This window comes from Ipomoea triloba, chromosome 4 (genome assembly GCF_003576645.1).
Source record: "Ipomoea triloba cultivar NCNSP0323 chromosome 4, ASM357664v1".
Lineage (NCBI taxonomy): Eukaryota > Viridiplantae > Streptophyta > Magnoliopsida > Solanales > Convolvulaceae > Ipomoea > Ipomoea triloba.
The window spans coordinates 4,321,488-4,345,545 of NC_044919.1; the positions used below are offsets into that span (position 1 = coordinate 4,321,488).

At 36.1% G+C, this 24,058-nt stretch overlaps 4 protein-coding genes across 4 annotated transcripts; 1 reads left to right on the forward strand and 3 right to left on the reverse strand.

The window, feature by feature from the left end:
* The first annotated feature begins 6,673 nt into the window (after positions 1-6,673).
* On the forward strand, positions 6,674-10,045 carry LOC116016505. Its single transcript, XM_031256806.1, has 6 exons — positions 6,674-7,279; positions 7,731-7,922; positions 8,020-8,259; positions 8,340-8,557; positions 8,980-9,234; positions 9,324-10,045. Exons 1-6 carry the CDS (start codon positions 6,826-6,828, stop codon positions 9,573-9,575), a joined length of 1,611 nt encoding a protein of 536 aa, XP_031112666.1. The 5' UTR covers positions 6,674-6,825; the 3' UTR covers positions 9,576-10,045.
* A 134-nt stretch (positions 10,046-10,179) lies between these two features.
* LOC116016506 (protein IQ-DOMAIN 1-like) lies at positions 10,180-13,099 on the reverse strand. Its single transcript, XM_031256807.1, has 6 exons — positions 12,909-13,099; positions 12,256-12,342; positions 11,821-12,162; positions 11,485-11,706; positions 11,265-11,384; positions 10,180-11,127 (listed from the first exon to the last, which is right to left on the reverse strand). Exons 2-6 carry the CDS (start codon positions 12,328-12,330, stop codon positions 10,429-10,431), a joined length of 1,458 nt encoding a protein of 485 aa, XP_031112667.1. The 5' UTR covers positions 12,331-12,342; positions 12,909-13,099; the 3' UTR covers positions 10,180-10,428.
* A 1,878-nt stretch (positions 13,100-14,977) lies between these two features.
* On the reverse strand, positions 14,978-17,640 carry LOC116017105 (probable beta-1,4-xylosyltransferase IRX9). The gene is made up of 3 exons (XM_031257635.1): positions 16,840-17,640; positions 16,017-16,260; positions 14,978-15,369 (listed from the first exon to the last, which is right to left on the reverse strand). The coding sequence occupies exons 1-3, from the start codon at positions 17,523-17,525 to the stop codon at positions 15,250-15,252; spliced, it is 1,050 nt and encodes a 349-aa protein (XP_031113495.1). The 5' UTR covers positions 17,526-17,640; the 3' UTR covers positions 14,978-15,249.
* A 311-nt stretch (positions 17,641-17,951) lies between these two features.
* On the reverse strand, positions 17,952-23,114 carry LOC116015334 (DEAD-box ATP-dependent RNA helicase 57). The gene is made up of 13 exons (XM_031255371.1): positions 22,959-23,114; positions 22,083-22,189; positions 21,407-21,530; positions 21,172-21,296; positions 20,959-21,050; positions 20,736-20,832; positions 20,574-20,654; positions 20,259-20,491; positions 19,631-19,825; positions 19,461-19,551; positions 18,872-18,994; positions 18,535-18,685; positions 17,952-18,445 (listed from the first exon to the last, which is right to left on the reverse strand). Exons 2-13 carry the CDS (start codon positions 22,161-22,163, stop codon positions 18,243-18,245), a joined length of 1,596 nt encoding a protein of 531 aa, XP_031111231.1. The 5' UTR covers positions 22,164-22,189; positions 22,959-23,114; the 3' UTR covers positions 17,952-18,242.
* Positions 23,115-24,058: the final 944 nt, after the last annotated feature.

Here is a 24,058-nt window from a genome sequence, read left to right on the forward strand (position 1 = left end):
TACAATTTTGAAGGTCTAGGGCAGATATGGGAAGAAGAGGGAGTAGAGAAGGAAGGCCAAAAAACCCTTTAACTGGTCCCAATATATTCTAGCTACTTTGTATTTATATTGAGACTTGAGAGTATCTGATCTTCGTAATATAAATACTTGTAATAAATATTAATAAATGAAGGGACATATATTTATTATTTTAGAAGGTAGTAATGTAGTATAGACCATGGTTTCGTTTCTTCATGACTTTGTCTTGTCTTCTATTTAATTATAATATACTCTAAAGAGTTAATACCATTTCTAGTCCTAAATTTATAGTTGACGTTTAAATTTTAATTTTAATTTTTTTTTAAATCATCCTTCGTTGGTCATAGTATTATTGTAGAATGACTATTTTTTGTCATCCATCAACAAAATTATTTAAATTTCGTAAAATATAAGGACATTTAGGTTTTCAATTAAAATTTTAATATATATATATATATATATATATATATATATATATATATATATATATATATAGCGGGTTAACCCACTTTATATAAAAATAAATAAAATAGTCATGTATTTAACGATATTTCAACGATTTTATTGACGAATGACAAAAAATGATCATGTCATAATAATACTAGGACAAAAAATGAATATTTTGAAAAAAGAATGACAAAAAGTGGATTGTCACCAAACAAATTAAAACATTGAATTAATTCGAACTCTAAAATATAATTATATATATATCATACAAAATGGAATTAAGTCAAACTCTAAAATATATATATTATATATCACACTAATCTTTTAGACGAGATTGAAAAAAAGAGAATAATTTGAGATTGGATCTAGTTGTACAAGTTATCTAATGCATATCGTCATATCGATCCTTAGATAGTGGTTGTAGCTTTGGGTGATCAGATGAGAAAACATGCATGCCGCTACTATTCCAAGGTGTGTACTAAGTAAATTCCATGTGTAATAACTCACAAACTACACACGATAGAGATAAATTAAACCACACTGTAAAGACTCTATGCGACATACTTAAATGTAACTTTTTAGTACAAGAATCATGTTCCACCAATCGATCAACCTTTTCAGGACTTCCAGCATATCATTCTTCTCCTTCTCCCAAAGGAGTAAATTAAATAATGTGTTGTAAGTGCTGAAATCATTTTAAAAGTACAAATGGGTGGTAATCCACAAATCATCTAAAACTATTTCATGTGAACAAACTAACTACGGAGTAATATTTTAGAGAGGGAGAGATCACACATTCAAATATCTTCTTTTATGATTAGAAGTATATATTATATATACAACAGTACGTAAAGGGACATGACAAAATATCTCAAAACAAATCAAGAAAATGGGACACAGATGTTCCCTAATTAAACACGTAGTGATCGAATCTATTTGGAATGCGACATATTAGCAGTTAAATTCTCGAAAAACATCAATTAGGACCTCTGACCAATGAACAAGTAGGTACTATGTTATTATTAAAAAAAAAAAATGTTGCAATCATACATCATATTTTCCAATTGACGATGACAAAATTGGCTGCACTTAAACCTAAATAACAGATAATCAGAATCACTTAGTTAGTTAGTTAGGGTGAGATGGATATATACCTACACAGAGACACACAACCTAATGACCTAACTGGCCTGGATCTGCAAACTTTAATGTCAGAAGTATCCAAACATTACATGTGTAAAATAGCTGTTTGCTGTAGATTCATGGTTTCGTGCTTCTGATGATTCCCATGGTACCTACAGCAAGGGTCCCCCATAGTTATTCTCTTCAATAATGTCGTCCATGTTCCTAATATATATCCCATAAATAAATTGTGAAGTGATACTTAAACTTAAGAAATTATCTTTTGTAATTAATTTTTCTTTTTGCGTTTCAGTATATCTCATCGGTATTCTTGTTAGTTAAGAGGATGATGATGTATGCAAGTCATCATGGACATCGGCTTTTGAAAGGGTAGACATAATATGTGGGATTTGATTGAGTATCTATTATTTGTACTCTGGTCAAGATGATGCGTGAAAGTCATCATAAACATTGACTTTTCAAAAGGTGAATGTCAATCAAGCGCTTAATACTACAGTTATAGTGTGGTAAGCAGCCTTGCCAACCTCAACTGCACAACATGCTTTAAATGGAATCTACTGCTTACTACTACACCAAAATAAAGTTATAGCTCGTAGTGAATATACAACTTTATTCCCTTATACTTGCATAACAGTTAGCGTCATGTTTTGATGGTAGGATGTTAGGCTTGGTCATTTAAGTCGTCGTCACCCGTGTCGAATGATATGATTTTACATGAGTAGTTTTCTTTGAGCTTGGGTGGTAGCTATCAGTATATCCCAAATCTGTGGTTTATTCTTTGATGGATTAATTCGCCATTTAGGCTAGGGTTGGTTAAGATGGGTTGAGTTATTAATGGATTTCTCTCACTATTTTTGTGTTTTTATTGATTTCAAATCCTCCCACCATGTGCCTAATTGGCTATGCTTCCCTTTCAGTAAGTTGCCAAGACAATAACCACTCAACATAAATACAAAGAGAAATTGTCATCAAGAAAGTAATACTCCCTGTATGTTTGAATGGATTTCATTTATTACAAAGTCTATATCTATGACCAATAATTTTTAGTCTTGAATGGAATAAATAATGATATCAAATTCACACACTGCATACATTCTAGTGTTTATTTTAAGTTGTGAAGCATAAGATAAATAAACACAATACTAGTTGTTGGATACCAAAATAATGGTCCCAAATTAAAAGAGTAGTTCTTCCCATCAAGACTATCATATTGGATATCTAAAATATAATATCTAGAACTCTAATGGGACTAATTGAAAGGGGGTCCGAATATAATCAATCAATTCCAAGTAATGAATGAAAATGAAATAATGAAAATAACGTAAAGAAAGAACAAGAATCGCAGTGTAATTGCTCGTTGATTGAATAGTTTGTGTATTACATGAATGATGTTATAATAATAAGACAAATAATGTGTTCTCACTAAGAGAAGGCTTCTCCTATTTAAATTGGCCTGGTCTCCCCCAACTACCTTCGCACGAATAAGGTGTTTCGCAAGACATGGTCTTTGCCCAACCGCCACACCGGCCGACCTGGATGGTAATCCGAGCCCAGAAGCGCAGCTAGCCTCCGCTCCTCTCGGCGCCTTCTTGGCTCAAGTCTTGCTTTTTGGATCGAGTTCAATATATCCATTAAATTAAATTCTATGCATAAAAGGAAGATAATATCACATTATTATTAACTCCCTGAAATCATTGTATTATGTTCTTTTCTTTTCTTTTCTTTCTTTCTTTTTTTTTTTTTTTTTTTTTTTTTTTTTTTTCAATTCATGATCTCAGCTAGTGGCACTATTAATTTGGAATAGGACACTGCACCATGCGCGTTAAATATATTATTCATTTTTTCAACATAATATATAATAAAGTCAAATTACATCAAAGAGAGGAAGGACAATGTGACCAATAATGCATAGCCATAGCTTTGCTTATAATCAAAGCAGCATATGGCAATTATATATTCTATGAACTCCTCTTCTTCTTCTTCATCTTCTTTAATCTGTGTGTACTATTACAAGATAATATAATGCATTGTGACCAGCATAACTTACATAATTATTAGACAACTACTCACTGTTTCTATTTCAAGAATGTAGCAGTTAATATTTACTTCATTCATTTCATTAAATAAGACTATGATTTCTGCTTTAGAGGGAGGAAAATAAAAAGGAAAAACACAAAAACAAAAACGAAACATTTCACTTTTGATTTACGAGAAAGTTTGTAGCATCTACTCGAAAGTATGCTCTGAGTGAAGATTAATTAATTGCTTTGTATTAAAATGTTTCTCATCTCTTCATATATGTGGACCTAGCTGGAAATGGCTGAAGAATGACATCTCCAGCTTGCCATTCAAATTCAATGATTAAATGCTAGCTTCAAGCTAAAGTCAAGTTCCACTATTGCACTTTCTTCCCCATGGAGACTTAGTAGGCTGCTGCGGTTTTGTTGAGTTTTTGTGTGACCGAGGATCGATGACATATGTAATGGGATATCACGTGTTTGTTTGTTGATTTATTGTCAAGTTAAACAATATTATTGGGTAAACACAAACTATATATATATATAAAGTAAGCGGGGAATAACCCTAGTTGTATGTATGATAAGTGGTGATGACAGAAAATAAAAAACTAGCTAGACTTGTAAAAGGCCGGAAAAAGGGAATCCGAGCATGCTCGATTATTGACACTAGTATACAAGTACATGCATTTGAAAAATGAAAAATCTATAGATAGTTGATGCACGTCTTCTGATTTATGTCCTCTATCATGGCTGGGTTTCAGGACAGTGGTAAGTGAGAACTCTCGAAATTGGAGTGCAACCCTTTTAATTTAAAAGTAGGGATAAGTTGCAAAATTAACAGGGCCATATATGCAACCATATATGTTCCATTGTATATATATTTGTATCATTGAAGTGATGAGTTTGTCACGATGAAAATTAAAGTAATATTCCAGCAATCCATATGGATCATATCATGCATGAAAACAGAAAGCTTAATTCTTACCCACCACTATGCAAACATCCACTAAGGAAACAGAAGTGGCAAATTAACCTTAAATAAACTTATTTTCTTTAATTCTGCAATTATGTCAGTCCAATTGTCATCTATCATCAAAGAGGAATCATTAATTAAAAGCAAGCATTTTGAGGCCATGCATGCACTTGCAACTTATTAGCTCACATTAAATAATACAACATTAAATTCTACTCCATTTCAAAACATAAATTGGACTGGAATGGAAATTAAAATTAAAAATCACAATACAGTCTGGGCCTATTGATCCAAAACCACAGAGAACTGAGAAGGGTCTCGAACTTTAATTTCTTACTTCTCCATCCAAATGTGTGATATTGTTGGGCCTTGTTTACCAAGTATGTCGATCTTCCTCTTTAACGTGTGATTCTATTAAATTCACCAAAATCAAAGTACTTTGTATAGAAACAGAAAATAAGAAAATGGAAAAAATAAAAAAGTAAGACTTGAAACACGTGAAATTTGTGAGAGGAAAGGTTTTTATTATAAAGTACAAATATAAAAAATATATAAAGGAAATGAATTCAAAACTTTTTATGAAGTTTTCATTAGTTTGTTAGAGGAATTGAAATGTTTTCAAAATATGAAAATGTTAATTTTTGAGAGTTTTTGTGGCAACATATATAAGCTAAGTATGCCTGAAATATATTTAGTAGTAGAGATCTCACTTTTATGAAAAATCAGTCACTCTCAAATTAGTTATAGTTGAATGGAATCATATAAAAAGTGAAGCATATAATTTTATAATTATCAAATTAACTGTGTGATTAATTCAAAACTGCAAAAATAAGGAAAATTTACATGGTCAAGCACCTTGTGCTCAAATGGCATGTAGTGACTCTTCCATATGGAAGGTGATGAAATTAAGCTTTAGTGGAGGCGAATTAACTTTTTGTGTTTCAGCAAATTGAAAAAGTATAAATTAACAGATACTATAATGTAATAGAGTTTGATGTATATAAAAGGAGAGAGGGAATTTACATGGGTAGAAGAAGTAGCATTTTGTTATTGGAATAGGTCCCATGTGAGACCGACCAAGCAGCAAACGGTCCAATCCTCCAGACAGCATGGCTCGGATGCTCACGTGCTAACATCATTCCCATCGCCCCTCACCTCGAATTCCCACAAACCGTCATCTCGCCGAAACCCCAAACCGGCAACAAAAATGCCCCAATGCCTTCCAAAATCACCATTTCCAATATTCCATACATTTTAAAATAAAACCGAATCCCAAGTTAGAAACTCTAACTTATATATACAGTGGACCCATGAAAAACAGTGCAACAACATTTTACATGCAATTTTACTAAAGATTTCTAAGTTTAATTAAGAAATTTGGAAGAAAATTTGATGTTTGATAATAATTCAAGTTTGAATGGGTTAAGGTTTAATTATGATCATTCGAAGTTTCTTGTCGGAGCAATGGGCAGCTTTACTGAAGTGACGGTTTCATCAGTGAGATTGTGAGAAAAAGCTCAGAAGAATCCACCATTAAAAAGAGAAACAAACACAAGCGTATGCATTACTCTTCTTTCTTCATAATTTTATCTACTTTTGACTCCTTTCTCCTGGGGAAGAATTGATTCTCTTCCTCAAACCCAAAATCTCCTCTTCATTTCAACTTTAAGATTAAACCAAAAATCACCTCATATAGTTTCACATCTCCTAACAATTGTCAAATAGTATTGTTATTATATATTTATGGGATAAACTATTTGAGAACAAGCAATGATCCCATCGAACTCGAATAATTTTCAAATAAGTCAATGAACAGTAATTTATTGTCCTCAGTGCTCCACACTGATTCAAAAAGATAATAGAGGAGTAAATCATGGTGAGTACTCAACGATTATTAGATGAGAGGATCAGTTCTTAATGATAAGAATGAGCTTACTACCTTTTACATTAGACTTGTCATGATTTAATCTTGCGTTCTTCTGTTATTACTTACCATTTAAATAAAGGGTTAAAAATGTAGTTAGTGAGAGTAGCTTAGCATCCTAGTCACTAGTGAATGTCTTTTAACATTCCGGCGAATCTTTACACCTCAGCTCTGCGTCTCTTTCCCCCTTTTCCACCGCACCCATGCTCCCTACTCGCTCTCCATTAACGATCAACTCTAATCTCCAACTACATCATACATTTTTCCCTTGATACATTTACATTTTTGTTTTAGATTCATAGATGGCGGAGGTGATGGACTCCACCTCCTGGCGAGACGAGCTGGCGAGCTTAATGGACGACACCGGAATAAGATTCACGGCCGCCGGCGGTGATGACGACGAAGATGATGCTATCGGAGTGTCGACGCCGGCATTCGAGGGGAAGAGATCGGCGGCGGCGGCGGCGTTTTTGTACCAGGAGAGCGAGGCGGCGAAGGAGACGGAGAGCTTGAAGGAGCAAATTAAGGGTTTCGGCAAGGCGTGGGGGGAGCTGTTGATGGAGCTGGGGAGAGGGTGCAAAGACGTGGTGCAGCAGAGCTTGTTGACCGAGGATTCCTACATTGTGCGGAAAACGAAAGGTCCCTTGTCCCAGGTTTCGGAGAGATTGAGGTTTGTGAACGAGTACTTGCCTGAGGACAAGGATCCGGTGCACGCTTGGTCGGTGATTCTGTTCGTCTTCATCCTCTTCCTTGCCGGTATTCCCACTTCCTTGATTTATTCATTTCAAATTCTTTTGCAATTTACATTTCTTGCCCACAAAATGCGAAATTCCCAACTCGGGACCCACACCCTAGTCGAACAGGATAGTGGTGGATAAATAATAGTGACTTAGCGGCCCGTGCCCCCAAGGAACTTATCATATCTAGCACGTTGTGGTTGTGAGGCTTGATCCTGAGTCATTCCCCTATAATTCCCCTATTATAGTATCATTACAATTTACATATGTTGTTTCAAGATTGTTCCGAGTGGTTCTGATGATACATGATTGATGAAACTTGAAAAATGTTGTGTCTGATGTCACACAAGTAGCTGCTGCTGCTGAATCTTGGCTATATTGACATACCATTTCTGAGATATTAAGGAACTAATTGATTGCTGTGTTAGCCATTCTGGAATCCTTAACCTAATAATGTAAGAACTTTGCAGTGCTGAATGTAAATAACACACGGGATACTCGAGGCTCAGAACTGAAGAAAGTATGCATCCATCCTCCTAGCGCTGTCCGGATATTACTTCCAGATGGTAGATACATGGCATATCAGGAGCTAGGGGTTCCATCTGATAAAGCTCGATATTCGCTGATTATGCCTCATGGTTTTCTCTCGTCTAGGCTTGCAGGTAGAAACGTTATTAAAAATGGCTAGGAATTAGGATTTATGCAAGATTTTTGCTGAGATATTCGACCGAACAACTCATTTGGCTTTTATGTGAAAAGGCATACCGGGAGTCAAGTTGTCGCTGCTGGAGGAGTTTGGTGTTCGCTTGATAACTTACGATCTCCCTGGCTTTGGAGAGAGCAACCCTCATCCCGAAAGGAATCTTAACTCGTCAGCTCTGGATATGGCGTTTTTAGCAGATGCTGTAGGTGTGAATGGGAAGTTTTGGGTTATCGGTTATTCAAGTGGAGCCATGCATGCTTGGGCTGCACTGAAGTACATTCCCAATCGAATTGCTGGTAAGCCGGTTGTCATTTTCATTAACATACACGAAAGATTTCAGCTGAATCTTAATGATGTTTGTTTGGTATAATTACAGGTGCTGCCATGTTTGCCCCGCTAGTCAATCCATATGATTCAAGCATGACACGAGACGAGATGACAGGAACCTGGGAGAAGTGGGTGCGAAGAAGGAAACTAATATATGGTTTAGCACGAAGGTTTCCTATGTTTCTTGGCTCCATGTATCGCCGCACCTTCCTATCTGGAAAGCATGGTAGAATTGATAAATGGCTGTCGATATCGCTGGGAGAAAAGGTTAGCATCTATTTACATCTCTGTAGTCTGCTTTGACAAAACAATACCAGTTTCTTTCCTTAAACAGCTGTGCAACAATACAATGTTGTACAAATTTTAGTATTTGTTTGTTGAAATGCCTCTTTGGCTATGCATTAGATTTTACACTGGGCAACCTTGACCAAGTTAGCCAGACTTGATAATTACAAGGTTACAAGTTCACTCCCAGTAGGAGCGACCTATTGGCCTTCTTGGTCAAGATTTATCCCAGATCATGTAAATACATTTGTATGTGCCGTATGACTATAATTATGAACAGTTGTAATTTTTACACTGTTGTGACAATGACAACAAAGAACAACATAGTATTCCGGTGATTTTGATATCCTTGGTGTTACTTCTTGATTAAGAAACAATGTCTTTCCATCTATTCACATTTTCAGGATAGAGCTCTAACAGAGGAGCCGGCCTTCATAGAATTCTGGCACCGGGATGTAGAAGAGTCTATCCGCCAGGGGAACGTTAAGCCATTTATCGAGGAAACTGTGTTGCAAGTGTCGAGTTGGGGTTTCAGCCTAAGGGATTTACAAGTGAAAGAAAAATGCGAGTCGAGCAGTATTTTTCCCTGGCTAAAGTTCATCTATGGCCAACCAAAATGTGAATTGACAGGATTTCTCGGACCAATTCACATCTGGCAGGTTTGTGAATTTTTTACTCTCATAGCATGAATTCCCTTTAACGCCACGAGCAATTTTAGTAATTTGATGACTTTCTGGCTGCTGAACAGGGAATGGATGATCACGTCGTCCCACCACCAATGACTGATTACGTTTTCAGGATTCTACCAAACGCGTTTGTGCATAAACTGCCAGAAGAGGGGCACTTCTCGTATTTCCTTTTCTGCGACGAATGCCATAGACAAATACTCTCAACCCTTTATGGAACGCCCCAAGGAGCCATCAAGACCATCACCGAGACTTCAACAACAGAACGCGTTGGAGAAGAGGCATCTGCCATCACAAATTCCACCACAGAATGACACGTTTGGTTGCTTCCTCTCACTCAAAGCTCTCGTGTATATAGAAAGAGTGCTTCCGGTCTTGAAAAGCATATATTGTCAGCTTTCGAAGTCGAGTCTTTTCGTAAGTGGAGATTGTCGTGGTTTACTTTGGGGTTTGATCATAGAAGTTCACTTCTAACACAACACATGCTCTGAACCATAGCAGCAATATAGATAGAAATAGCAGACTTTCCTTTTGACAGTTCATATGACTACTCATATTAATGCCAAAGTATTGTTCTTTGTTTTCCTTGGTCGCTGTTATTGCTTTACCAAATTCCCCCTACCATCAATGTTGTGCATGTTTCATATGTACTGGAGGGTGATAGGTGTTGGACAAAACGGGGCGTAGCGAAGTTCACGTAGCTCTGTTTAGGGTTGCATATAAATATGATGCTGTAACATTGGATGTTCTACCATCACAATTAATAAAAGAATAGCTTTGCTCCCGTGAACATAAGCACATTGTCGAACCACATAAATCTTATCATCTTTACTTTCTGCCATTGTTTTTGGTTCTTGTTCTCGTGTATCTCAACAATGAGCCATTGTATTTCATTCACATATCAAAAGAACCAAGACATTTTCAGTATAAACACAATGAGATTAATGTAAGAATGATAATCACACAATCTAAACACAAATGGGGAATTCTATATTGGAATTTATCTGGAATCAAACCCCCTCCAACTCCAAGCCATTCAAGAATGAATCAATAAAAACTGTGTTTGAAGTATCTCACAAATCAATGTTCCATTACTGTTTACATCTTCTCTGCAATGAACACACAAGTTTACCAAACATGCTAAGGCAGAGTTTGCAAGAAAAATACCTAATTGATCTCCCCGTTCGTTTCAGGTTCAGCTATGGAGGTGTCCATCTTCGGGGGGCCTGAATGGCGTCTTGATAAGGCTTGTGAAGGAGGGTATGAAAGCCGCTTTTTCACAGAACCAATGGATCCCTTTTCTGGAGTCCAATTCTCCACAGCTAAGGGGCTTTGTGTGGCACGAGTCTTGGCCTTTGCTGATTGAGTGCTCGCCATGTAACTTGGGAAGGACGGGGAGCTTGCCAAACTCTCGTCATCTCTTACTGATGATCCACCAATGCTATGCCTTCTGTTGCGGTCTGATTGGACACTAAACACGCTTTTTGCATCATCGTCTTGGCTGGCTACCCTCACTCTCGGGCTGGGAGGCTTCGGCTTCTTTGAAGAGGGTTGTTTGGTTGTCATAGCAGGGGAATGGTGGTTTGAAGGGCGTGCTCGACTTGGTTTTTGGCTGGCTGGCGAAGAAGGCTGTTCAGCATTTAGCTGATGGCGAGCAAAAGACTTGGTAATTTCTCCCACAGAAAGGCCCAGATTGACACTTTTTGCTGATATCTGATCGGTTTTAAGTTCTCGTTCTGCTGTACCGTGAGCCTCTGATGGGTGCTGGGCGCCCATCCACCGCTCTAACCAGCTCCAACCCCACTGAGGATTGGTTGGATCCATAAACAACAGATTGGGAGATCTCGATGACTTTTTCCAAGTTTGCTGTCAAGATAAAATCCTCAAAGTTAACAAGCCTAATATCGATAGCGATGGTGAATGCTTTGAGCCATGAATGTATTAGAAGCACAAAAAGGCATTTTCGTCGCTAAATATGAAGGTAGAGAGAAACCGTAACTCACCTGATGAGAATATGAATAAGCGAGTGCTCTCTCACGTCTCATTGCAGCTTCATACCTGCTTAACAAGCTTGCTTCAATTTTCTCTTTTGATTGTAGACTATCATCCCATTCATCCCCTCTCTGTCAAAACATTTAAAGCCATATCTTAACGAAAAAACTCGTTGAATGCAGTTGTGGATATTTTCTTTAAAGATAATAGGGAAGATAGAAGGATCAGTACCCTGAAGTTCTCGAGCTCTTTTGCATGTTTCTGCAGAAGCTGCCTCTGCAGAGCTTGATTTTCCTCCAACATCCTATTTCTTCTCGAATGAATCTGAGATTGTAAGCGGCTAAGCGTCTGCATGCATTTCAACGCATTTGCAGTTTGTCGTTTGACAGGTGGCCCTTCGATAAGAGATTTTAGTCTCACAAGTCCTCTCGAAGCCTTAAAAGCCATCCTACCCTGCAAATCAAGAATGCTAATATTTGATGATTCTACAATCAAGAAAATGATTTGAGCAAAAAGGGGGAAAAACCGGGCTGCACAGAACATTTCTGCTGTAAGACATCCTAATACCTGGTACCCTCGAAACGCAGTCTGGATTCTGATTGCTGCAGCTTCTTCCTTCGACTTGCCTGAAAACTTTGCGGGTGCAGTTGATTGAACAACCTTTGCAGCAGCCTCTTCCTCTTCATTGGATTTGCCCGAGAACTTTGCAACTTCAGCTGATTGAACAGCTTCTGCAGCGGCCACAATAGCATCTTCAGCCACTGCAGAAGTGGCAACTTCTTTCTCTACTTCTGCCAATTTTACCTCTTCCTGATGATGAGGTGAAGCAGTGGAAGTCTCGAGAGTTGCAGAATTCGGAACGTCAAGCTTCTCCTTTCCCAACAATCTGTTCTTCGATTTATTTGCTTTCTGATGAAAAACACGAGGACATATGGATCTTAACAAATCCTTAACATATGCTAAAAAAAACAGTGTCACTATCACAAGAACAAAAAAAAAAACCTGTTCCTTCTTTTCCTTAGATTCTGGGCTGAATGCCTTCTTCACTGAAGAAAACCAGCTCCCCTTCCTCCCCATTCTTTTATAAGTCTGCAACCGAAGATAAAATCATCATTTTGAATTGTTGATCTTTTCCCAGAAAGGCAAATTCATGAACAGAAAAGGGAAGAAAAATTTTCCCATATAATCTATCGAATCAACGCGTATATATCTGCAGAAAAAGAAACAACTTTGTTATCTGCAGAATGCATCTGTTTGTCTCAGTTTGCCCTTTTATGAAAGGCTTCAAGAGGCAAACACAAATGAAAATCTTGTCCTTCATTAATGGCATCAAAACTATGATTCATTCTGCTTCAAACAGTACAGTTCCTCAACAACAAAGAACAAAATCCAAACTAAACACTCAAATCCAAACTTCAAGAATTACATTAATGTTTCACTTGGAACTTCTTACAAGAGAATCTAATAACCAGACACCCAAATAATGACAACATTGTAAATCTCCAGAAAATCTATGCAAAATTAGGCCTCATTAAAAGGATAATCCAATAACCAAATTCACAACAGTTCTATTCAGACAGAAATGCATTACAACAAAATTGATCAATCAAAAGTGCAGAATTCTGAAAGATTTTCAAGAAAACAGAAGAAGATACCTGTGAATGAGAGTTCCCAGATCTCAGAAAGCTTCCATTGTTGTTCTATATATACAGAGATTTTTTTTCTATGAAACAAAAAAGACTAGAAAGAGAGATTGTACCCTCCTCTCTGAATATCCATTGGTAGTGAAAGAGAAAGATCAGATCTTTCCAAAGAGAAGTTCAACTACTGTGTCTGTAGAACGTGAAGAATACCAACTGGCCTGGGTTATTGTGCGTGACCCCCATTAAAGGAGCTCGGAAAATGGGGCCCATTTCACTCATTTTTACCCCCATTAACTCCACTTCAAGAATGATTACAGCCCTAGTTCCTCTGTGCTGTACTTCATCTGTTAATCTTGCTTTTGTTACTGAGATAACACTTTTAGTTGGTCATACGGTTAACCTAGTTTGATTCCACAGATAGTAATTTTTAGTTTGAACCGATTAATTATGAGCTGTCTAGTTAGTAGCATTCAAAAAAAAAACTATGAGCTGTCTAGGTTGAGTTAGTCACTGTATTCGTTTGCGGGTTACTAAATACACACCATCGAGTAGTAGTTGCGAGTTTTCTTCGTCATTTAAATATTAATTAATCATTTGATAACTATAATGTTACAAGCTAGACTCTCAACTAGAGCTCTATTAGTTTGTTTTTTTTTTTTTTTTTGAGCCAATCAACTATCACAAATTAGGCTGATTTCTCTTCTTGTGTTCCTTGGTTGTTTAGGCCATTAGGCCTCCTCCAATTGTTAATATATTTGCACAGATATTTAAGCTCCAACTAGGAAAGAGGAAAAAAAAAAAACCCCAAACGTCAGAACGGCAGAGAAGGGGAAGAGTCCCATTAACGCGCCCAGGGGAGCGTGCATGGGTGCGCAGTAGTGCTCGCACGCACAGCGAGCCTGCTGCTCATTTTCCGCGTAGGACCCACAATAGCCGACCAAAATCCCTCCCTCCTGCAACAACCTCACATTTTCTTTCTCTCCCTCCTCTCACTTCCACATCACCACCTTTTTCTTAAAAAATGTGAAACAACCCATTAATGGGGAAGGCCTTAGGGTTACTCAATGCATACTATCGAGTAATGGTGACAGGTTTTAGTCGTCTCTCAAATATTAATTAATCACTTGGTAACTACAATATTACAAGTTTGACTCTCAACAAAAGCCGTCTATTAGCCTTCTTGGTTTGAGTCAATCAACTATAACAACCTAAATTGATTTATCTAGTCTTTTACGGGTTAGGCTACAAAACAGAATTTATCCAGTACATACTCTTGAATAATAACTGTAAGTTTCTCATCCATCACTCAAACAATATATGAATTAGTCATTACTTGATCTTGTTGTATAATTAAGGGGGTTGTGATTGCTTAACTACGTTGTTAAACAAATGTTACAGATAATGTGTGTTACCCAACCAAAAGACAAACATATCGAGTAGCTGTTGACAGCCAACGTTTTGTATGATAACAGAAGGCAGACAATAACGTTGATTGACTATTATTTGAATGCATACCACAAATTAAGTTGTGAAAAACCACACTTTTTTTTTTTAAATTGAAACGTGGATGTTGGCCGACAATATTCTTATAATTATCGATGAACATATTAACCTAACTAGAATTAAATATTTCCAAAAATTAACACCAAACTTATTATTTTATTATTATTATTATTTGGAATCAATAGAAGAGGTAAATTTTGATTTACGGGAAAATTATCCGAATATGTATTTTGGAATTTGGATGAAATCTACATTGTGACACTAGTTAGCACATGACTAAAATGAGGTAAACAAACTTGTGCTTCCTTGACTGGTTCAAACAAGAAAACAAATAGACATCTTCTACGAGAAGACAAACTTAGAATTTTGTAATTATCAAGCCAACAATCAGATCAACTTGGTTAGGAGTTGCCCCATGAGGGGATAAACTTGAAAAGAACAAACAAATTAAAATTAAATATATTTATCAACCACTTTCTCTATTCAAGGAAGCTAAACCTATCTTCAAACAAGATCTTCTTGTCACCCGGAAGAGGCCGAGCAAACATTCGTAACTCCTATTGTATCAAAGAGACAACTTGACAAGAAAATTATTTCAGTATTTAACATTTCACAAATGGATTCAAATTTTCTTTCCCTAAAATAATTATTACATGAAAAGAATTATTACGGAGTTAAAAAAAAAAAAAAAAAAAAAAAGTAAAATGCCAACAATTACAACATAAAAATTTTGACAAAAACTATGAGATTGGATCTCTTCATTTCCATGAAATTGCTGGCCATGGTCTTTGGCTTTTAACTACCAACTAACCTGGCTAAACCATCAACACACAAAGAAATGATGTTGTGCTCATAATGTTGAAAATTGGAGATTCCATAAGAGGACTTTTGAGCAATCATCCTCTTGAGGAATTCCCATCAACTTTGCCTCATCTTCAATCACCTCTTTTCTCACAAATTTCAGTGAATCCTGTTGACAGTACATTAAACAATATATTATTAGGAGATAAGTTGAATCAGTCTTGTCCCGCATTCTCACGAAACGTAAACAATAGTGCAGTATGTAAAAAAAAAAAAAAAAATTAAAGTGAAAAGTTGTTTTGCTCTTTTTATATATTTCATATATTAGTTAGCTAGCTTGTTACATCACTTGTTTGTCAATGGTGTTGTTGAACCTTCCGTGTATAGCTGTCCTGTTGTTTTATATATATGGTGTATGGTTTGGTCATTTATTAGGGTTTATTTTAAGCAATTAAGAATGTGTCAACATCCTAAGATTAGTTGTTGCTTTCATTTCTTAATAATCATTAGCAGAAATGATTATGAGATTGTGCCTAATTGGTGGTATATATACATATAGTAATAATATAAGTTAGATATATATAGTTGCAACTTTTTATATTCCTGATAACACTATATACAATCAGGTATATCATATTTGATTGTATCGTAATGTCAGTATTGACACTCTAACTGGATGAATTGTAGTGTTAGTTAGTATTCATGTAGACAATACCCTATTGCATTACACCGTTAACATCGTAAAATTTTTTATATAAAGATAATTATACTGCTGTGTGTGTATAGTAAAAGGGGGAATGAAAAGAGGGTAAATACCTGAGAGGTGTCTTGGAGAGAAGATGTACGGCCCCATCTCTCAGGATCCCAAAGAATGGAACTGTTGAATGCAAAGTTGGAAACCCTAATTGCAGGCTTTTGATCATCATCTGTTTGATTATTATTAATGTTCACTCTCTTCAAATGCCATCCTATTACCTCTGAAGAATCACACACTGGCCCTTCTATCACCACTTCATTCTTGTTTGCTGACAACAATGCCACTGGCCATGTCCCAAATACCCTGCAATTAATTTCCTCCCATTTATCAAACCATTCACCAAAAACAGATTAAATATCTTAGTTATCGGCAACTTAAACTAGTTTATCTCATTCTAGGGTCACAAGGGAGGCAATTGAAGTTTATGTATGATGTGATTGATACCTTAGATAAAGGGCATAAATTAAGAAAGTTGAATATTTTACAGATTACAGTTGAGTGGTTACACAAGAGTCAATAGAATATGACCTACCCAAACTGAGATTTGTTTCTAAGAATCTGTATTGTTTAATCTGTGGGGTATAATTTCATTATCACTTACTCATTATTCCCCTTTTGAAATTATCCAAAACCTTGCATTGTCCGCCTGGAACAGTTTGCAATAATCCTGGTTTTCTATTCAGGAAACATGGCATGATAATGGATTCTAGAGTTGCAGAAAGTTGTGGTTGTTCATAATTGAAGCATGTGCTCGATCTCAACTAAAAGTTTAAGCTGGTAGTTGTAATATACATTTATGTTTATATATTATATGCTCGACAGACAATCAGTTGATGAAAAAAAAAACATGAAATGAAATGCAGTAAGAGAAAGAAGACGTACTCGATTGATCTGAGCTGATGGAAGAAGCTGAGATCATAGACATTGAAAAGGCCAGCAAAATGAACAATCCCACTAAGCCTGTGGTGTTCAATGTGGTTCAGAGCAACATTCCTCTGATGATCAAGCTCTTCCTGGATGTCGGTGAAGTTCTCCTTGGACACCAGGTGTCTGTACATGATTCCTGTCTTCCTTAGTATCTCAGAAACCCCGGAATCCTCGGACTGCTGCTCCACAACCACCCACACGAGCGGCTGAGGCACCAGCCTCAGCGTGCTTGCCAGCCGCCTTATCAGCACCCCTCTCAGCTGGTTTTTCCCGCTCGTTGGGGTGACAATGATTATAAGCCTCCGTGGATCCAGATCCTCTGCCACCCCCTTCGCCTGCAGCTTCTTGGAGAATGCGGGTTTTGATGCATTGTTGGACCGTGCTGGCTCTGCAGAAAAATTTCTACCCAACAAAGTCCCGTTCAAATTCTCGCCCTGTGTTCTTGTTCCATGTGGGATCTCGACAGCCTTTCCTGTGCTATTCGCTTGAGCTTTCGACACAGAAAGCCTCCCGGAAAATATCGACGCCTTCCCAGCTGGAGCAAAGCCTGTGAAGAACCCCATCACAAAACACAGCAGAAAATGGACTATGGCTTTCTTCCATAGCTGTACTTTCTTCTTTGATCTTTCCATGGATCCCATTATGCAAAGCCTTATTCTCTGCAGAATTTGGCTATCTGTGGGGGATAGTGCAGGCTAAAAAAATACAGAATGTAAATTATATACTTCAGGCTGAGATGGTAGGGGGAGAAATTTTCTTTCTTCTTTTTTTTTTTTTTTAAAATATGGCGGGAGGCTAGCCAACAAACAAATGATTAAGTGTTGGTTGGGCTTCAGGCTTATGGTCTTATTGGCTGAAGCTTTTCTTGAAAAGTCCATAGCTTAAAGTAAAAGGAAAAAAGAATCATAGACCGGATCCTAGTAGCTTTCTTGCACCAAATATTAGTTGGGAGATGCAAGCTCATGACCTAAATTTATTCAAAAATTAATTATTAAAATGCTTAACACCTCCCAACTTCCCTAAAGAGACTATTTTTTTCATTAATTAATTTTTAATGAAAAACAATAAAGACAATAAAGAATTTTTCAACTGCAGTTTGCAACTTCTAGTCCATGAATATCAAATGTCAACCTCGGCAGGTGACAACATATTCTCAGGAATTGACACTTTTTTTTTTCTTTTTCTTTCTTGTCCAACAAAATGTACAATGATTTCTTCAAATGACAGAAAACAGATCACTATGACAGATGTGTAGTTCATAAGGAACATTTTCAGGTATTGTCTAAGATTAGCAAGTTACGAACTCACAACAACAAAACTTTTCCTTCCCGCGATGTGGGGAGAGCTTAATTTATGTTTTAGTCGTCTTGGGGTCGTGTTGAAATTGATTCTCTTTGAGGTCTGTGCTTCCTCCATTTTTTCTTGGACATTGACATGATCCAGTCGGGAACCTCGCCTCCAGATGCAGTAATAACATTAGCTATGTTCCGCAGAAACTGGACATCAGCTTCTGTGTAGAAGGTGATGGCCTCTCCACTCCTTCCCGCTCTCCCAGATCGTCCTATTTTGAACATCAAAAAGTGTAGTTTCAGTAACCATCATAAGATGAAGAAGAAGAGAGGCGGGAAGCTATAGTCCAAAGTTATATACCAATTCTGTGAATGTATGCAGAAGAAGAATCTGGAAAATCATAATTGATGACGCAATTGACACCTTTGAAATCCATACCGCGGGCAATAACATCAGTTGCGATTAAAACCCATGTTTTTCCGGCTCTGAAGTTATCAACTGCATTTTCTCTCTGCATTAATTAATTTGGGTTAGTAAATAAAATATTAAATTGTTACTGTGGTTAATGAGGTTGGCATTATTATGTAAACAAGAATATATTATACATACGAATCCACAGCTCCAAGCCCTCTCTTACACGGGTAAAAATGATGTGGATTACAATTGGAATGACACAAGGAATAGGCTGTAAACTTGCCTGTTTTTGGGAGAGATCTGAGTGTATTACATCTGCTCTAATGTCATCAAACTTCACCTCATTGTACAGCTCTTTAGCCCTCTCTTTGTTTTGAACAAATATTAGCACTGGTGGATTCAAACTCTGCCACAAATAATAAATGTTTAAGATGAGCATAAAATGCATATAGTATAACAATTTATATTCTGCAAGTAATAAGCATCAGCAATAAAGATTGGAAATTCAGAAAAGTAAAGAACTGTTAATGGGGTCAAAAACCTCTGGATGACACCGTTCAGGATCATTATCGTATAACATACAAAATGAAGATTTGGAAGTTTGTCACCTTCTCATTTATTATTAAAGGGGAAGGGTTGATATAATTTTTCATACAAATCAGTATGTTGAAAGAAGCTAATGAGTATAAGATGTATATATAATCACTTTGATGAAACTGAAATCCAAAGTTTCTCCATGCTTCCATTCATATAAAGAAAGTAAGAAGGGCAGAGATAAAATAACAGGAAGAAGTAAGGTTGACAATAGAAGAGAGACTAAACTGTGCTTTTAAAAAGGGTAGCGACAATTCTATTTGCTAAAAGGAGCATACCTCTGAAAAAGTTTGACGAAGAGCAAGAAATTTTCCTTCTTCACTTCCTACAAACACCAGTTTCTGCTTTATTGTTTCAGAAGCAGAATTTCTGTAAAAGTTTGAAGGAATTTAAGTTTAAGAATAATGGTTCTATTTCAAATCTTCACTAAAAGGCATTTAGTACTTACTTCCGACCAATGATAACTCGAACAGCATCATGCATGATTGTCCGTGCAATCTTTTCAACCTCGTCCGGTAAAGTAGCGCTGAACAGTGAGTGCAAAATTGAAGGATTTGAGCAAGCTTTGAACACTGAATCAACCTGCTCCATCAAGCCCAGCTCAAAAAGCTTATCAGCTTCATCCAAGACAAGAAATTCAACCCTGTTCAGATACACATGCAAAAATGATTTTTCTCATGTACAAAGATGGTGGATTTGCAAAACTGTACCAGGATTTTTTAGCCAGAAAATAGAATTTATTTTGCACAGAGAAGAGACCATTTTGTTTTTTCAAACCTAAAAATTCTATATTTCATTTTTCTCATGTACAAATGTGGTGAATTTGCACAAGTATAGATGCCCATCACAAATTTGCAACTGGTCTGGTTTTTTTTTTTAAATCTCTTCTCTGAGGAAAATAAATTCTATTTTCTGGCTAAAAAAATACTGGTACAAGTTTGCAATTGGAAAGCTAAAAACAGCGTCTCAAGAAACATCTAAGCATGTAACCTAATCCAATAAAAACCTCTCTTTCCCCCTTGAAAAAAAAAGTATTTCCATTTCATCTATTACAACAAAATGATCGTTCAACATACCTACTTAAATCAAGCTTTCTTTTGTTAATAGCATACTGTAAGCGAAATGGTGTTGATATGAGTATATCACAATGAAGCACTGAAAAGTCAGCACTTTTTGCAAGCTGTTTAGTCATCAATTTGATATGGAATTCCTTTCTTTTGGTCAACTTCTTGCATTCTCTTGCTGTCTGAGCAGCTAACTCTCTTGTAGGGCAAAGAATTACAGCTCGGACACCATCTTTAGAAGTTTGCTGGACAAGCAAAACCATTGTCAGAAAACGTCCAGTGACCATTTCATTCAAATGTAATGCAGGTGCCAATATGTAATAGTACCTTGAGCTTCATAAGTATTGGACAGACAAAAGCAAATGTTTTTCCAGAACCAGTTTGTGCACAAGCAAAACATTCCCGTCCCTAACATTTCAGACAAATAATATTTACAGAAGGAAAGTGATAACAATTGTAAAGAATAAAGCGATTTTGATGAGATCATACAGATAGGATGACTGGAATAGCCTGCATTTGAATTGGTGTTGGCTCTTTGAATCCTAGTTTTGCCAGATTGCGTAACAGGTATGATTTGCATCCAAACCTGGATGACCGATGACGTATTACCAATAAGATTTACAATCTGGAAAATAATGCTTGAGATCAAATTTATTAAGTGCATTAAACTGGAGCCTATAACCAATCTCTTAAGAAAATGTACGAGGACCACCTTGATTTCAACTCTGTAAAGCTCTGTAGACATGAAGGAACATTACTCCCAGAAACATGAATGTTGTGTTTCTTCCGGAAAATTGCATCCCGCTGCAAGGGGGGAAAACAATTGTATTAATAATCTCATTTTGTATTCCCCCACAATGGTCAGATGTGTTCCAATCTGGCATCATATGCGTTGAAAGAAAATTAGAAATAGAAAGAGAGGAACCTCCAATTGCCTATAGTATTCCTTCTTTCCCTCTAAAATTTCACTTCCGATATGCTCCTTTCCTTCACCATCAGCTTCTGTTTTTGATTTAGAACTTGTGAATACACTGAATCCTTCAACTGGGTCTAGAATTGATTCCATGAAAACACAGAATGAGAAAAATTAGTAATTGGCAAAGTCATTACCCATTATTCTTCTCAGACCTATCACCTATCTGTTAAGAAACATAAATGACCTGAAACTGCTCCCTTCCTCTTCCTTTTCTTACTAACACGCAATGATGTATGTTCCTCCTTCTGAGTACTTCCATTGTCAATCAAATTCAACTTCTCTTCTGCTTCATCACTTTCTTTTTTCCCCTTAACACACAGAATAATAAGACAAATAAAACCATCAGCTTATAGGCAAAATCTCTTATCAGACCGTCTAACGGTTCCTCGTCCGTAAAACAAATGGTGTTTTTCATAAGTATTACAATTTTCCTCATAAGTAACTCTTCAAACCCTAATATTACATTTTGATTTGAAAGTATTCAATTTTTAAGTATTACACTTTATCTTATAACTAACAATCAATCAATCTATACATATTTAGTATTACATTTTGAGTATTATATTTTGATTCAAAAGTATTACACTTTCGAAGTTTATTCTTGATTAGTATTACATTACTATACATATCCTATCCCGACCTGACCCGTCTCACAAGAGACTCACCCCAGCTTAACAATGCGTAAACACCTACATCTACTAATGCACGCATTCATCAAACTTAAACCACTCTTTTGGAAACTATTAAGTAAACTTAGGGTCCTTGTAATCAGTCCATCACATACAACATAAAGAAAAACGTTTTTGCACCAATTTATGATTGTTTTTTAAGAATTAAGAGAAAGGTTCGAAGAAAAGTACCTTGAATCTATCAAAAACATCGGTGAACTTTTTGCGATTGAAATTTGTACCCGCGAACAGAAAAGAGGCGTCCCGATCCATTTCCGGACTACAATCTCTTTGCGTTTCTGACGTAGAAAGGGAATGAGTGAAAATTAAGGTGATACTACCAGTGGCGGATCCAGAAATTAAGTTGAGTGGGGGCGAACAAGCAAAGGTAAAATGAAGTCCAGAAAATAAAGAGGATTCCAATGTTTCAATTCATTCCCAACTCATTCCTTATCCCCTTCTTACTTGTTTCAATTCCCAACAGGCGCATTAGCTAACCCAACAGATTCACTAACAGTATAATAGCTTTCAAACACAGCTTACACAAAGTCCTTGACTAATTAGCAACTCAACATAAACATAATCAAGTAAATCAACAAATAACTAATAACTAATTAGTAATTAACTAATAACTAATTAGCAAATCAATTCATATCAGACAGAATGAATTGGGCAATGAATCATATCAGCAAATCAATGAATCAATTAATTAATAACTAATTGACCAACGACATCACCTACGGCATCAAAAACTACGGCAAAAACTAATAACTAATTGACCTCCGGGCTACGGCACTAACACAGCAAGTCAGCAACTACTAATAAAAAAACAGAAAATTAGGGCAATTAGAGCAAAAACCACGGCAGCAACTAGTATTAGCAAGTTCAAAATTAGGTAAATTAAGGCAAAAACAAAATTAGAAAATTAGGACAAACAAAAAATTAGAAAAATTAGGCGAATAAATTATTGAAATTAAAATTTATAGTTCAAGACTTCAAGGGGTGAGATTGTGAGAAGTTGATGTTAATTAGTAAGGGAAGAGTCGAAAGAAGAGTAGAAGACCAAACCTGGTGGGCGGTAGCTGGTGTCGACGGCCGAGGCAGAGGCGGACAGGCGGTGGCAATGCAGTGGGAGGCGGTGGACCGGTAGGGCCGTGGTGGACTGGCGAGTGGCTGTGGCGAGGCAGTGGGACTGTTACTACTAGGGTTCTACGTTGGCTGAAGCTTGAAGGGTTTAAGGTCTGGACTGTGTATTTTGTTGCTTCCAAGTTCCAATTGAGATCTTTTGGAAAAGGCTGTTTTGACCCTCTATCATGTCTTTGTATTGGGGCAATATTGTCATTCTAACTTTAAACTTTTTAAAACTAATATTTACAATTTTAATTCACTTTAAACATTTTTTTAAATATTTACAAAATTAATTAATTAATTAAAATTTTACCCTCTATAGTCTATACCCTTTAAAATTTGTTACTCTTCCATGGCTAGGAGGTGAAAAATAAGGGGAAATAATCATTTTTAATGAAAATATTTAAATTTAATATTTATTATTCTATTATTGAAAATATGATTTAAATAAATTCTTGAAATAAAATGTTTATACATTTAATACTCATGTCAATGATAGGCAAAATAAACAAAATATACCACTTAGAGTGTATTTGGGAGAGTATTATTTAAAAACTTAATAAGTCTCAATCAAAGTTATATCCTTGATTTATGTCCCTCCTTTTGTATGCTAATAAATGTATACATTTTACTTTAAATGTTGTACACTTCAATGTTATTAGACAAAATTATCCCTATTATATTCTTATTATACAAAATACCCTTACACCGTTACTTTTAACTACATCATTATTACCATACACCTATATCTACCATATCTTTTTTCTATTCTTTAATTATCATTTTATTAAAATCATTATATAATTAATTTAATGGTTGATTATATTTTAATTAAATTTCTATGAATGGCAAATCATGTGTGTGTGTGTATAAAATACATATATTATTTGTGTATATATAATTCGAATTATAAATTTTAATTATTTGTATTTATTAATGTTTTAATGTTGGGCATGAATTTTCGCGCATCGCGCGTACAAAATACTAGTAATTAAATACGTTGAGTAGTAACGGTGAAGTTGAATTATAGTACCTTAATA